The sequence below is a fragment of the Crocuta crocuta genome, unplaced genomic scaffold, assembly GCF_008692635.1.
Source record: "Crocuta crocuta isolate KB4526 unplaced genomic scaffold, BGI_CrCroc_1.0 scaffold943, whole genome shotgun sequence".
NCBI classification, from domain to species: Eukaryota; Metazoa; Chordata; class Mammalia; order Carnivora; family Hyaenidae; genus Crocuta; species Crocuta crocuta.
In genome coordinates this window covers 210,310-223,677 of record NW_027528208.1, presented here as the reverse complement: position 1 = coordinate 223,677, position 13,368 = coordinate 210,310, and the positions used below count along the sequence as shown (strand labels likewise).

The 13,368-nt window shown below is 50.8% G+C and overlaps 1 protein-coding gene across 5 annotated transcripts in view; it reads right to left on the bottom strand.

The window, feature by feature from the left end:
- Positions 1 to 6,002: 6,002 nt before the first annotated feature.
- Positions 6,003 to 13,368, bottom strand: part of FTSJ1 (FtsJ RNA 2'-O-methyltransferase 1) — an 8,870-nt gene continuing 1,504 nt past the window's right edge. Inside the window, exons 2-13 of one of the 5 annotated variants that reach the window (XM_077752943.1) lie at positions 12,956 to 13,114; positions 12,633 to 12,702; positions 12,439 to 12,529; positions 12,040 to 12,118; positions 10,383 to 10,435; positions 10,244 to 10,297; positions 10,055 to 10,157; positions 9,868 to 9,951; positions 9,135 to 9,238; positions 8,850 to 9,005; positions 8,607 to 8,648; positions 6,003 to 6,563 (exon numbers count right to left, since the gene is read on the bottom strand). In XM_077752943.1, coding sequence (XP_077609069.1) covers positions 8,616 to 8,648; positions 8,850 to 9,005; positions 9,135 to 9,238; positions 9,868 to 9,951; positions 10,055 to 10,157; positions 10,244 to 10,297; positions 10,383 to 10,435; positions 12,040 to 12,118; positions 12,439 to 12,529; positions 12,633 to 12,702; positions 12,956 to 13,076 — 948 coding nt within the window. In that variant the 5' untranslated portion in view covers positions 13,077 to 13,114 and the 3' untranslated portion in view covers positions 6,003 to 6,563; positions 8,607 to 8,615. Of the gene's footprint in view, positions 6,564 to 8,606; positions 8,649 to 8,849; positions 9,048 to 9,134; positions 9,239 to 9,867; positions 9,952 to 10,054; positions 10,158 to 10,243; positions 10,298 to 10,382; positions 10,436 to 12,039; positions 12,119 to 12,438; positions 12,530 to 12,632; positions 12,703 to 12,955; positions 13,115 to 13,368 lie in introns of all 5 variants that reach the window. The other 4 variants (XM_077752941.1, XM_077752942.1, XM_077752939.1 and 1 more) reach the window with 4 other exon arrangements.

Genomic DNA, 13,368 nt, shown 5'->3' with positions numbered 1-13,368 from the left:
GGGGCCCTGGCAAGTAACTGGGCAGTGGGAGGACACAGAAAGCCAGGTGCTCCCCAGTCAGCGCTGGGCTCCAGCCTCCCCTAGGATTCGGAACACTGATTCCTTTAGTGCCCTTCTCAAGCCCAGGAACGGTCACAGCACCCCTCCACTGCCAGTCTGGGGGCAGCTCGGCAGCGTGATTGGTTTTTGGAACCCTCCTTGCACCTCTGTAAATGGTCCCTTCAAAATTCCACCTGTGTGCGCTCTGTGTACCCCGCCTCCCCGGCGGCCACACTCAGGGCCCTGGCTGACTCGACAGGTAGATGTACCTTATTAGGCAGTGCCAAGTGCTATGAAGAACACAAGGCAGGATGCAGGGGTAGAGAGGGATGGGGTGCTGTCCTGGATAGTCAGGGAAGGCTTCCCGAGATTATCTTTAAGCAGAAAAAGGAAAATGAAGACGGCAGCCATGTAACTGTGAACCACATATATATCTTGGAAAGAGTGTCCAGGCACAGGGGCAATGTCAGGTGCAAAGGCCCTGAGGTGGGAATAATGCTTGGTGTATTTGAGGACCGTCAATGGGCCTGGTATGGTTGGAGAGAATTGGTGAGTGGAGACTCGCAGGAGAGACTGGCAGGGCAGGAATGANCTCATCTGCAAAAGGGGGAAACCTGGGACCTGGGGAAAGGCAGGGCTGGCCCAAGGCCCCACACTGAGATCATCTTCACTCAGTCCCCATCTTCACTCAATCCCCATGGCTTCTCCCATTTCTGGAGGACGGGAGGAGGGCTGGAACTAGAAACCTGGGGAAACCTGCCAAGTGGTTATGGTGCTGGCCCCTGGGGCCACTGCCCTCCAGAGATCAGCCTCATCTCTGATCTGATTCGGGGGCTTCAGTCTGTCCTCACAGCAGCCAGAGGCTTCTGTTACAACCCAAGTCAGCCCTCAGCTCTCCTCTGCTCAGACCTTTGCTGTGTTTCCATCTCTCAGAGAAAAAGCCAAAGTCCTTTTTGTGGCCTGCAGCGCTCTCCAGGACCAGACCCTCGTCACCCCTCCGACTTCACCTCTTGCCACTGGACCCTGCGCTCACTCTGCTCCCTCCACACTGGTCTCCTCTCTGTTCCTCAAATGTACCTAGAACGCTCCCACCTCAGGGCCTTTGCACGGGCTTTCCCCTTTGTTTGAATCACTCTTCCTCTAGACATAACTCCTTCTGGGCTCACACTGATTTGTGTATGGATCCTCTCAGGGTCACAGTCTGGGGTGTGGACCCTCCCAGGATCAAACAGATTGGGGTGTAGACACTCATAGAGTCACTAGATTTGGGTGTAGGCAACCCTGGGGACATACTGAATGGAGTTGGGACTTCCTAGGGTCACAAAGACAAGGTTTGGTCCCTCCTGGGGGTTACACATTAGGATGCGGAGGCTTTAGGGGTCACCCAGACTGGCATGTGGACATGGCTAAAGTCACACTGAATGGGGTGTGGCCACTCCTGAAGTGTCACAGACTGAGATGTGTTCTCTTGGAGTCAAGGGATTGGTATGTGGACACTTTTGGTGCCATACAGACTAGAGTGTGGACGACACTGGCATCACACTGATGAGTTTGGACACCTCTCAGATCACCTCGTTTGGGGTGTGGACATGCCTGGGGTCACACGGACTATGGTCTGGTATCTTCTAGTTTCACACAGGCTCAGCTTTGGACACAGTCACAAATTCTGGGATCTGGGGGCGCCTGGGTGGCTCAGTTGTTTGAACGACTAACTTCCACTCAGTTCATGATCTCCCGGTTCGTGAGTTTGAGCCCCACACGAGGCTCTCTGCTGTCAGTGCAGAGCCACTTCAGATCCTGTGCCCCCCTCTCTCTCTCTGCACCCCCTTTCAAAATAAACATTAAAAAACCAAATTCTTGGGTCTGGAGATGCCTGGGGTCTAGATGTCTAGGACTAGGACAGATCAGGGCAAGGACATTGCTGAAGATGCATGAACTGGGAAGTAGATGCTACTGTGGTCAAATGGCTAGGGCGCAGATGCTCCTGGATTATCATAGGCTTGGCCATGGACACTCTTGTGGTCACACAGCTTGTGGTGTGGACTCTGCTGGGATCACACCAGCTGGAGCAGTGATGTCTCGCGAGACACACAGATGGGGGGTGGGCTCCCTGGGTCACCTAGACTGGAGTGTGGATCCACCAGTCATTTCAGGCTGGTCGTCCTGGTGGGAGGAATTTCATACGCCTGTGGTCGTCCTGGTGGGAGCATACCTTCATGAGGCCACGCAGACTGGAGTGTGGACACCACGGTGCCAGATGCTGTGCAGCTCGGACAACACTGGGGTCAAATACACTCAGGGTTGGGCATAGCTTCTACCACAGAAACTTAGGTGTGGACACACTCAGGTCATGGAGACTGGGGAGCAGACACTCCTGAAGTGGCTGTACTGGATCAAACCGCTCCGGAAACATCACAGGCTGAGCAGCAGACGCCTGTGGGGTCCCCCTGACTGGGGCGTGGACACCTCTGTGATCACAGTCTGACATGCACACGCTCGTGGTGCCACTGAGACTGAGGTGTGGAAACACCCATGGTCACATAAGGCAAAGCTGTTGCCACTTTTGGATTCACACTGAGTGAGGTGGACCGTCCTGGGCTCACACAGGCTGGGCTGTGGATGGATGTCTCCGTGGTCAACACTGGGATGCAGACACAGCCAGGACTCATCTGTGGTCACAGAGACAAGGATGAAGACATGTTTGTGGCTCCATGTACTGGGGTGTAGACACCCACATTGTTTGGGGTGTGGACATTCCCGGAATCATACAGACTGGAGTTTGGCCACTGCCAGGGTCACGCAGACTGGGAAATGGACACTCCTGTGGCCACACAGACTGTATAGTGCATGAATTTGGGACCACAGAGACCGAGGTGTGGAAACTATCCTAGAGTTGTAGATCAGGGAGGGACTCCCTGGTGTCAGAGTTTGGGGCATGGAGACTTCTTTGATCCTAGAGCCTGGGAGTCACACAGCTAAGGGCATGCCACACTGGGGACATGAAGACTGGGTGGTGGCTACTCTTGTGGCCACATAGCAAGTTGATCATCCTGGGGTTACACAGACAGGCTATTGTGTGGAGACTTCCAGAGAAACAGGCCAGCTGTGGGCCCTGCTGGGGTGACACAGACTGGGGTGTGGACACTTCCAGCATTTCAAGGTCTGGGGAGTGATCACTCCTAGGGGACACTGACCGGGAGCTGGAAAGCCCATGGTGACAGACTGGGCGTGAACAATGCTGCAGTAACACAGATGAGGGCTATGTTCCTGAGGACACACGTTGGGTTCTAGAGATTCCCGGGGTCGTGTGGGGGGACACTCCTGTGGTGACAAAGGCTGACATATGGCCCTTGGTGGGGTCACTGGGGCGTGGGCACTACTTCGGACTGACATACTCGGCAGTGGGCACGCCTGTGGTCAAACAGACTGGAGTTTTCACCACTCTGTGGTCACAAGCTCTGGGATCTGGACACTTCGAGGGTCACAGAGACTGGTTCTGATTTCTCTAGGTATCACACGGACTGGAGTGCATATACCCCTGTGGTGCCATGAACTGCATTGTAGACGCCCCTGGGGTGACGGCGACTGGGGTGTGGTAACCCCTGAGGTCACACAGACTGGGGAATGGACACCCATTGCTGTCACAGAGTCCAAGGAACTGACAAACTAGTGGTCGAACTGGGGTGTGTGCCCTTTTGAGGCGACACAAACTGGGTTATGGAAAGCTTTGGGTCACAGACAGGAAAATAAACTGTCATCACAGACCGGGGTGGCAATACTCCAAGAGCCACTCAGACTAAGGTAAAGGCTCAACTAGGGACACATGATATGGGGTACACATACCTCTGTGGATACACTGGCTTTGGCGTGGAAAATTCTGAGGTCACACAGATGGGTGTTGACAGCCCTGGAGTTGTAAAGGCTAGGGTATCCATCAGTCTTTAAAAATTTTGGAGATTTCTCTTCTTCAGCCTGTTATTACTCCCCTGGGATTTCTCTCAAAATTGGTATGTGGAAATTAATCACATCAGGCAAAAAATTAAATATAAAGGTTATCATTTGGAGAGTTAAAGGGATTCTAGGTTAAACTTATTACTAGAATTGAGATGACTTGGATTTCTTGAGCATGAGAATTTGGAGGTTGTTTATGAGATTATAAAATGTGAAACAAACAAACAAAAAAAGGCTAGGGTATCCACACTCAGGGCCAGATGGGGTGCTCTCGAAATCAGAGACTGGGTCTGGGTCAGGCTGGTGCTTCTGAGCCATACACTCAGGGGTGTGGACATCGCTGGGTCACACATTCTGGGGATTGGGCCTTGCTCTCATCACAGGGACTTGCGTGTGTGTATGTTGGATGTCACACGGATGGGGGTGGACATAACTAGGGACACAGAGCCTGAGATGCAGATACTTTCCAGGTCCCAAAGGCTGGTGTGTTACTACTCCCAGAGATTTAATTTTTTTAATGTTTATTTATTTTTGAGAGAGTGAAAGAGACAGAGTGCGAGCAGGGAGGGGGCAGAGAGAGAGAGGTAGACACAGAATTTGAAGCAGGCTCCAAGCTCCGGGCCATCGGCACAGAGCCCGATGCGGGGTTTGAACCGGCGAACTGCGAGATCATGACCTGAGCCGAAGTTGGGTGAGTCACCCAGGTGTCCCTCTACTCTTGGAGATTTAGATGGATACTCTTGGGGCAATGGGGACGGGTGTGCGCTCCTGGGTCCTCAGATTAAGTCGGACGCTTAACCGACTGAGCCACCCAGGCGCCCCATGAGTGTACATACTCTTGTGGTCACATAGGCTGTTGTGAGGACACTTTTGTCATACACTTCCGGGGTCACACTGCTTGGGTGAGAAAATTCCTGGGTTAACATTCCATAGTGTGCCTCTCCCCCCATTGATATCTGGCATTACAGAATCAGTATGGACACCCTTAGGGTCACACAGAAACGTCTAGGGTCACCGACTGGGGTGTGGGTGGTCCTGAGGCCACTGAGCTGAGGTGTAGACAGAGAATGGGTTTCTGAAGATACAGGAGTAAAGGTACAGGCAGAAACTTGGTTCTGCCTATACAGCTGGTGAGTTTGTCAGCTCCTATTTGCTGAATTGTAGAAACTCAGCACTGCAGTCAAGGCTTTCTGACATCTTTTTTTGGTTGTTGTTTGTTAATTTACTTTTGAGAGAGAGTGAGTGGGGTAGGGGCAGAGAGGGAGACAGGATTCAAAGCAGGCTCAGCGCTGACAGCAGACAGCCTGACGCAGGGCTAGAACCCACAAACTGTGAGATCGTGACCTCAGCCAAAGTCAGATGCTTAACCGACTGAGCCACCTAGGTGCCCCCTTTCTGACATCTTTAATAGGGGATCTTATAGCCAAGATATGGAAACAACCTAGAAGTCTGTAGACAGATAAATGGATAAACAAAGTGTGGTGTATGTATTTATATATACAATGGAATATTATCTAGCCACAAAAAGGAAGGAAATCCTGCCATTTGTGAGAACACAGATGGGCCTTGAGGGCATTGTGCTAAGTAAGTCAGAGGTAGACAAATACTGGGAAGGGAAGATTTCCCTTATATGTGGAATCTAAAACAACCAAACTCAAAGAAACTTAAAACAAATCAGTGGTCGCTAGGGACAGGGGGCAAAACAGGGAAGGCAGTAAAAAAAAAGGTACAAACTTGGAGGCATACATCTAAGTTCAGGGATGTAATGTACTGCATAGTAACTATAATTATCAATATTGTATATCTGAAAGGTTCTAAGAGGGTAGATCTTAAAAGTTCCTATCACAAGACAATAATTTGTAACTGTGAGGTGATACACGTTAACTAAACTTACTGTTAGGTATATGTATCAAATTCGGTTGTATACTTTAAAGTTATATAACATTATTATGTCAATTATATCTCAATGAGAAAAAATATTACATATATATTAAAATGAAACAATACTGGGATACAGTAATATATTGACTTTTTTATTAGAACATCAAATTATAAGATCTTCTATAATTCAAAGTAGTGACAAACATGAAGAGGATTTTGAGATGCCTGCAAAAACCGGAACATTAAAAAGGAACTGATTTGCATCGGTGGCAAGCTAACAGGCACTGCTTTTATTATTGTGAGTTGTTGCCAGCATTTGTATTTGGGGGTAACGTGAAATTTCAGTTCAATTATTAGTGAAAATAAAGATGTAATATTTTCCTCTGTTATGTTCACAGATATTCCTGATTTCTCTCCAGGTTAAGAACCCCTGCTTTGGGGGTAAATTCTGGACAGAATCAGGATGCCCCTGGAAAGAGTTAGGAGGCAAGAGCTCGTCCGAGAATCCCGTCTGCAGTGCAGACAGGCATTCTGTCCCGTTTCCTTCCTTGCTGGGTTTGTGGTGGTTGGTGCAGGTTCCCACTCAGGTGTTCAGGACCCGTTGATGAGATTTTTGAAAACAAGTTCATCAACACAAGTTCTCGTTTTCCTGACAGCAGACAGCTTCCAAGGTGTATCAGGTTGCCAGCTAACTAAAATCGAGGAGAAAGAAAGTTTTAACAAATGCGTTTCCCACTTTCTTCTGTTGTAACCATCGTTCATGCAGGTACTAACAGTTTTGTGACTCCCCCCCCACTTCTATTGTGAACCTTAACATACAAATGCACAAGATATGTTTTATATGTGTTCAGTTTAATGAGTGTCAAGGTGTTATATATTTTTATAACTGTAGGATGTTCATTCTCATTGCTGTATACTTCTCCACTGTGAATGTACCATGATTTAATTTTTTTAATGTTTATTTATTTTTGAGAGAGAGGGAGACAGAGTATGAGTGGAGGAGGGGCAAGGAGAAAGAGGGAGACACAGAATTCGAAGCAGGCTCTGGGCTCCGAGCTGTCAGCACAGAGCCCGACGTGGGACTCGAACTCACGGACCGCGAGATCATGACCCGAGCTGAAGTCAGATGCTTAAGTGACTGAACCACCCAGGCGCCCCTGAATATAACCTGATTTAATGACCCATTCTACAGTCAAGGGATGTTTGGGCTCTATTTAGTCTGGGGGTACAAAGAGTGCCCGCTAGGAATTCCAGTAATTATTTCTCAGGAGAGGAACTAGCCCACGTGCGGCTTTAGATGATGCCTATCTATTTCCATGGTGCCACTATTTCCATGTGGCCATACCATTTTATGCTGCCATTGGTGTATATGAGGGTTCCCATTGTTCTATGTTCTTCCAGACACTTAGTATTGTCAATCATCTTAGTTTTAGCTTGCAGTTCCCTGAGAGGCAGCTTTTCCTGTGCTTGTTAGCTACTCTCCTATTTTCTTTTCACTATTGATTTAGAAGAGCTTTTTAAAAATGTTTTATTTATTTTTGAGAGACAGAGAGAGTGCACAAGTGAGCAAAAGTGGGGAAGGGGCAGAGAGCGAGAGGGAGACACAGAATCCGAAGTCTCTAGGCTCTGAGGTGTCAGCACAGAGCCTGATGCGGGGCTCGAACTTGTGAACCGCGAGATCATGACCTGAGCTGAAATCAAGAGTCGGATGCTTAACTGACTGAGCCACCCAGGCGCCCCTCATTTCTTTTTTTAATGGAAGACTTGCTTTAAAAAACCTGCTAAGCCACTGTCAGAAAGGAACTTCCCCCAGCACAGGGTTAGCCCCTCCCTGCTCCTTCACACACCAGGCATGGTTCCCCCTCAGGGTCTTTACATTTGCTATTTCCTCTCCCGCAAAGTTCTTCCCCTAGATAAACACACCCCTAGATAAACACACGGATCCCCTCCCTCATCTCCTTCAGGTCTTTGCTCAGCGAGCCCTTCCACGGCAACCCTTTTAAAAACTGCAAACTGGCACTTCTAGAATTCCTGATTCTCTTTACCCTACCTTATTTAAAAACATATTCAGGGGTGCCTGGGTGGCTCAGGTGGTTCAGCATCTGACTCAATCAAGCCCCGTGTCAGGCTCTGTGCTGATAGCGTGGAATCTGCTTGGGATTCTCTCTCGCCCTCTCTCTGCCCCCTCCCCTGCTCATGCTCTCTCTCTCAAAATAAACAAACTGAAAACTTTTTTTAAGATAAAAAATTTTCATATCCCATATTACCTTCCTGTGTGTATAAAATACACCTGTGTATATATACAATGTTACAATTCAAGCTATGGTGAAATACAAACTATATGTGTGTGTGTGTATATATATGTGTGTATGTAGTGCGTGTGTCCATGTATACGTGTGTATAGAAACTCCTGCATCCATAAGCTGGTTTTGTTTATTACCTCTTTCCCAATCTAGAAGATTCAAGAGGAGCAGAATTTTTGCCTGTTTTGTTCCCTGCTCTAACTGCCAACCTAGAACACTGCCCAGCACACAGTATGTGCTTAATAAATGTTTACTAAATGCCTCAATATGTAAAATGCTTAAAGCAGGTCCTGGCACACAGTATCGGATACTTCATAAAGGCTGGCTTACTAAAATCTTCAGTTGAAGTAAAAATTTCAAAGGTGAAATTTTACTGAGCTTTTTCTTGAAGGTTCCCTTCACTCAAACTCTTAGATAAAAAGGCAAATTTACCTGAATGTATTAAGGCGAACAATTCATTTCATTGTCTTCCACCTACCCAAGAAAAAGAAAAACGACTCAGATACTTGCCTAAGCTTTTCTATTCATTAGACTTGGTCTTACCCACAGATTTTTATAGCTCTTGGGAGGCAGGGTTGAGTGTTTTGGCCCCAGAAATCATGTGATCTGGGGGTAAAAAGAGGTGCAGTAAAAAGGGGGGGGTCACTGTGGGCTCAGGGCCACACGTTTCCAGACCTCAGAGGGCAGCAGGGTGCGGTGCTGGGCAGCAGCCAAGGGCTGGGACATCGTGTCCGCTGTGCTGATGGGGCAGTCCTGGGGGCGGATCTCCTTAGCCAGCCGCCCTTTCTTCTTCAACGTGCAGGCCTCCTGGTACGGTGGCGAAATGGGGGGCTGCGTGGGGGGAGTGTACTTGTACTCTGAGCCGTCCTCCAGCTGCAGGGACATACGGTGGGGGGATGGTGAGGGCCTGGGAACCTGGGACAGAGCCCCCCATTCGCCTACTGTTGGTCGGGCACTCACGTCCAGTGGGTAACTGCGGTCTGAATCATAGGAGCTCAGGTCCCCACAGGTCACAAATGGCACAATGATGCGAGTAGGACCATCTAATTGGTTGAAATCTGGATCTGACAAGCAGGGAGAAATAGGACAGGACAGGGCTGGGGTGCCTGGGACCAGTGGGACTCGGGCTGCAGCAAGGGTACGGAGTCCTACCCACATATCTACTAGCTACTCTCACATTCCTGCACCAGCAAATCCTTCATTTGGTTCAGATCACCTCCTCAGGGAGGCCCTCCATGATCACCTGTTCTAGAAATATCACCTTCCCCTGCTTTCCTCACACTGCACTTACGTCCACCTGCCATCCTACCATATGCTGCCTGAACCCTGTGTCACTCAAGCGTGCTCACATTAAGAGCAGGTTCTGTGCCTTTCCTCTTCATGGACCAGGCTAATGACTCTCTCGGGGCAAAATTCTTATGCAGGTGTGCAGTATCCACCTGCGGGCATGACTGAGTTCCTGGGCTAGAACCTGAGGTGGGTGGAATCTCCACTGGGGCAGGACTCGGGACAGAACGTTCAGCAGGCCTGAGAGCAACCCTCAGAGGACCGGGATGTGGGCCCTGCTGGGACAGAACATCCATACAGGGGTGGAATTTCCACCGGACGGTGGGGCTGAGGGCCCTCCTGAGACAAAAACTCCATAAGGGGGCAGAAGTCTCCCTGGGGAGGGGCCCAGGGCTCTGGCTCTCACCGTATGAGTGGTCCAGCAGGGGCTTTGTCAGGTCCGGAAGGAAGCCCGCAGGGGGGTCATAACCCTGACAGACAGCGAAGGCCTCTGCGGGTGGAAGGTGGAGTGAGGGGTGACTGCTGCCTCTGCCCCACGCAGGATGTGTCCCCGAGATGTGAATCCGCCCGGCCGGCCTTTCCACCCCACTGACCTATGCTGGAGTTGCGGCTGCTCCTGGGCTTGGCACACAGCACGCTGGAGAAGAAGACACGCAGCTGGCTGTAGATCAGGGTCACATCCCGGCCTCGGAAGATCTGTAGGGGGAGGAGGCAGAGACGAAGGCATGAGTGCGGCCCTCCAGGACCTCTCTTGGCCCCTCACCAGGTTCTTTGGGACTCACCTTGGCTACGAAGCAGCCCCCTGGCTTCAAGACGTGTGTAGCAATGTTCAGAGCCTGTGGGCGGGACAAATGGCTAAGGCTGAGGCAGAGACAGGCATGAGGGGTCCAAACTGAGGCAGGGGCAGCCAAGGTTACTCACAGCTAGGAGGAGCTGGGCCTGCATATACTCATCAACATCATGGAGGCCAGTTACTGCGGCAAGAGGAACAATGTTAGGGCGGGCCATCCAGTTCTGGCCATCTTCTTGTCCCAGAGAAGTCAGAAAGCTAAAAGCACGTCCCGGGCTCTCTCACTGCTAAAGTTCTGCTTGCAAAGTAATATCTGCCAACTGGATGAGTATTTTGACCTCCTAACTCTTAGGTACTCATTTTAATTTTCAAAACAACATTATACATAAGCATCCTTAATTGGTTTTTAAAGATTTTCTTTTTTTAAAGTAATCTCTACATCCAACATGGGGCTCGAAATATCAACCCCAAGATGAGGAGTTGCATGCTCTACCGACTGAGCCAGCCAGGTGCTCCTACACGAGTACCATTACTATCACTTCTACCTCCAACCCAGACTGCTCCTCAGAACGCCTGACTATAGATCGGACTCGACATCTCAGACTCCGTGTGTCCAAGAGCAGACTCCTGACCTTCCTGCTCAAACTCCGCTCCTTACACCATCTTCCCCATCTCATCCGATCCTTCCATTTGTTCCAGCCAGAAACCATAGTACCACTGACATCTTCCATTCTCTCCTCACATCCATGTTCAAACATTAGCAGGTCCGGCTGGCTGTACTTTCAAAAGATCTCCTGGATCAACCCTCTTCCTGTCTCCGCCACCACTGTCATCACTCGCCGGGACTACTGCCGAGGCTTCCTCCTCGTACCCTCGACCCTCACAGCAGCCAGAGGGATCCTGTTACAACCTGAGTCCGGCATGGCCCTCCTCTGCTCACAACCCCCTCCTGGTTTTCTCTGAGCCCTCATCTCAGTGAAAAGGCCACAGTGAGGACCCACAAGGACCCACACATGGGTCTTGCCCTCTATCACCTCTCTGACCTCACCTCCTACCACTCTCTCCTCACTCACTCTGATCCAACCACACTAATATCCTCGCTGTTCCTCGTACATGCCGAACACCCTCCTACCTCGGGGCCTTTGCACTGGCTGGTCCCCTTGCCTGAAGTTTTATTTCTCCAGATATGCCCCTGATCTACTCTCTTGCCTCCTTTAGGTCTTTGTGTTAAAAAGAAGGGGGGGGGGGGGCTTCCCATCTGCTTTACATTAAATTCCAACAGCCACTTCCTGTCTCCTTCTCCTTTTCATTGATTTCCTCATGGTAGCACTCACCTCTTCACATGCTACATGGCTATCACTTGTTTCTTTTCCATCTGCTCCCACTAGAACATCAGGTCTAGGAGATCAGATTAGTGGAATTTTATTCACAAATGTTTTCCCCATGTGTAGAACAGTGCCCAACACACAACAGGTGCTCAATAAATTGCACCGAATGGCTAATTGAAAAAAAAATGAACACACAGTACAACAGAAATGGACAGTTGCAGATGAGAGATGAGCAAAGGGAAGGGGAGATAACAGACAAAGGCAAAATGGTAGGGTGTGGAAACAGAGGCAGAGACCAGGAAGCAGGGGTAGGGAGAAGTTACTAGATGCGGGGAACAGCTGAGAGCAGAGGGGAGAGGCAGGGAGTAGCTGAAGTGGTGAAAGAAGTCAACAGAGGTGGGAGCCACAGAGGAGGACACACACAGGGCCCCCGCTTGGCCTCCCAACCCCTGCTGTTTACCATCAGGAGCCCCGTCGCACACCACTAGGTCCGCGGGGCAGCCCTCAAAGTGCTGGATGATCTCCTTGGCAGTGGACAGCTATAGAAGAGAAGGAGGATGAGTGGTCCCAGGCCCGCTGTCCGCAGCCCTCTTACCCCACCTGCCCACAGCCCTGGCCAGCAACCCTGGGTCAGCCAGACCCTCAGGCTTTGCCGGTCTAAGACTGGGCTCCTTCTCCGGGGACCTAGTCCCGCCATTTCTGGCTGTCTCTGCCATGACGACCTGCCAGCTCTTGTTTCTCCACTGTTACGCTCTCTCGGGTTCTGCTCTCTTGCTCTTTCTCTTCCACTCTCCATAGCCCCCAGGTTGGAGGGGCTCTCGCCCCGGATACGCCCCAACACCCCCAGACATGCTCTTACCTGGGTGATGTCCCCTTGGATCTGTAACACACCTGGTAATGGAGCCATAGCCTGAAGGTCCACAGCCACCACATGGCCGGAGCCCTGACCCCTGTGGACAGCATGGCCCATGTCAACCCGACTCCACTCCTGGCTCATCCCTGACCTGGCCTGCCCTCCCCTCCTGGCCACTCCATCTGGGGCTGCACACTCACCCAATTTTCTGGCTCAGCACCTGGCTCCAGCTGCCCGGGGCTGCACACAGGTCAACTGCCCGTGTCACGCCTGAGCACACACAGGAAGGTGCAGTGGTCAGTTGTACCCACCTCTCCAACCCTGAGCCCTGCAAAGTTCACCCCTCTCCCACATCTATCCGTGTCCAACTCCTTTCAAGTACCTGTTCCTCTTCCTACTTGTCCCCTGCCCCACAGACTTTCCATGTCAGCCCACCTACCACAGGAAGCTCCGCACACATGGCGCACTTGTCTATTCCCTCTGCCCACCCTATCCCCCGGTGACTCGCCCGCCAGGTGGGGACCTTGGAAGAGCTGGAATTCCTCATCAAGTTGTAGCAGCTTGAAGGCACTGCGGGCACGCCAGCCATTCTCCTTGGCCAGGCGGTAGTAGACATCCCGCTTGTCCTTTGATGTCCGTCCCATCTCACACGCTGTTTGCCCAGGGACCTGCCAACAGTAAGCTGATGCCGCCCTATATCAGTAACTGGGTGAGTGGGCTACCACCTATTTCTGCAGGGCAGTGAGAACCACACAAACTCCCCATGGGCCCCACGACAGCTCATTCAGCAGATGGGAAAACTGGAGCTCAGTCACTGACCCCACTGACCTCAGAAGGCCCGAGGGACCCCATCACTGAGTTCTAAGGCTCCACTGCTCCCCCACACACCCCAAAGATCCCCCAAACCCAACACTTACAGATGACCCATTACTGACC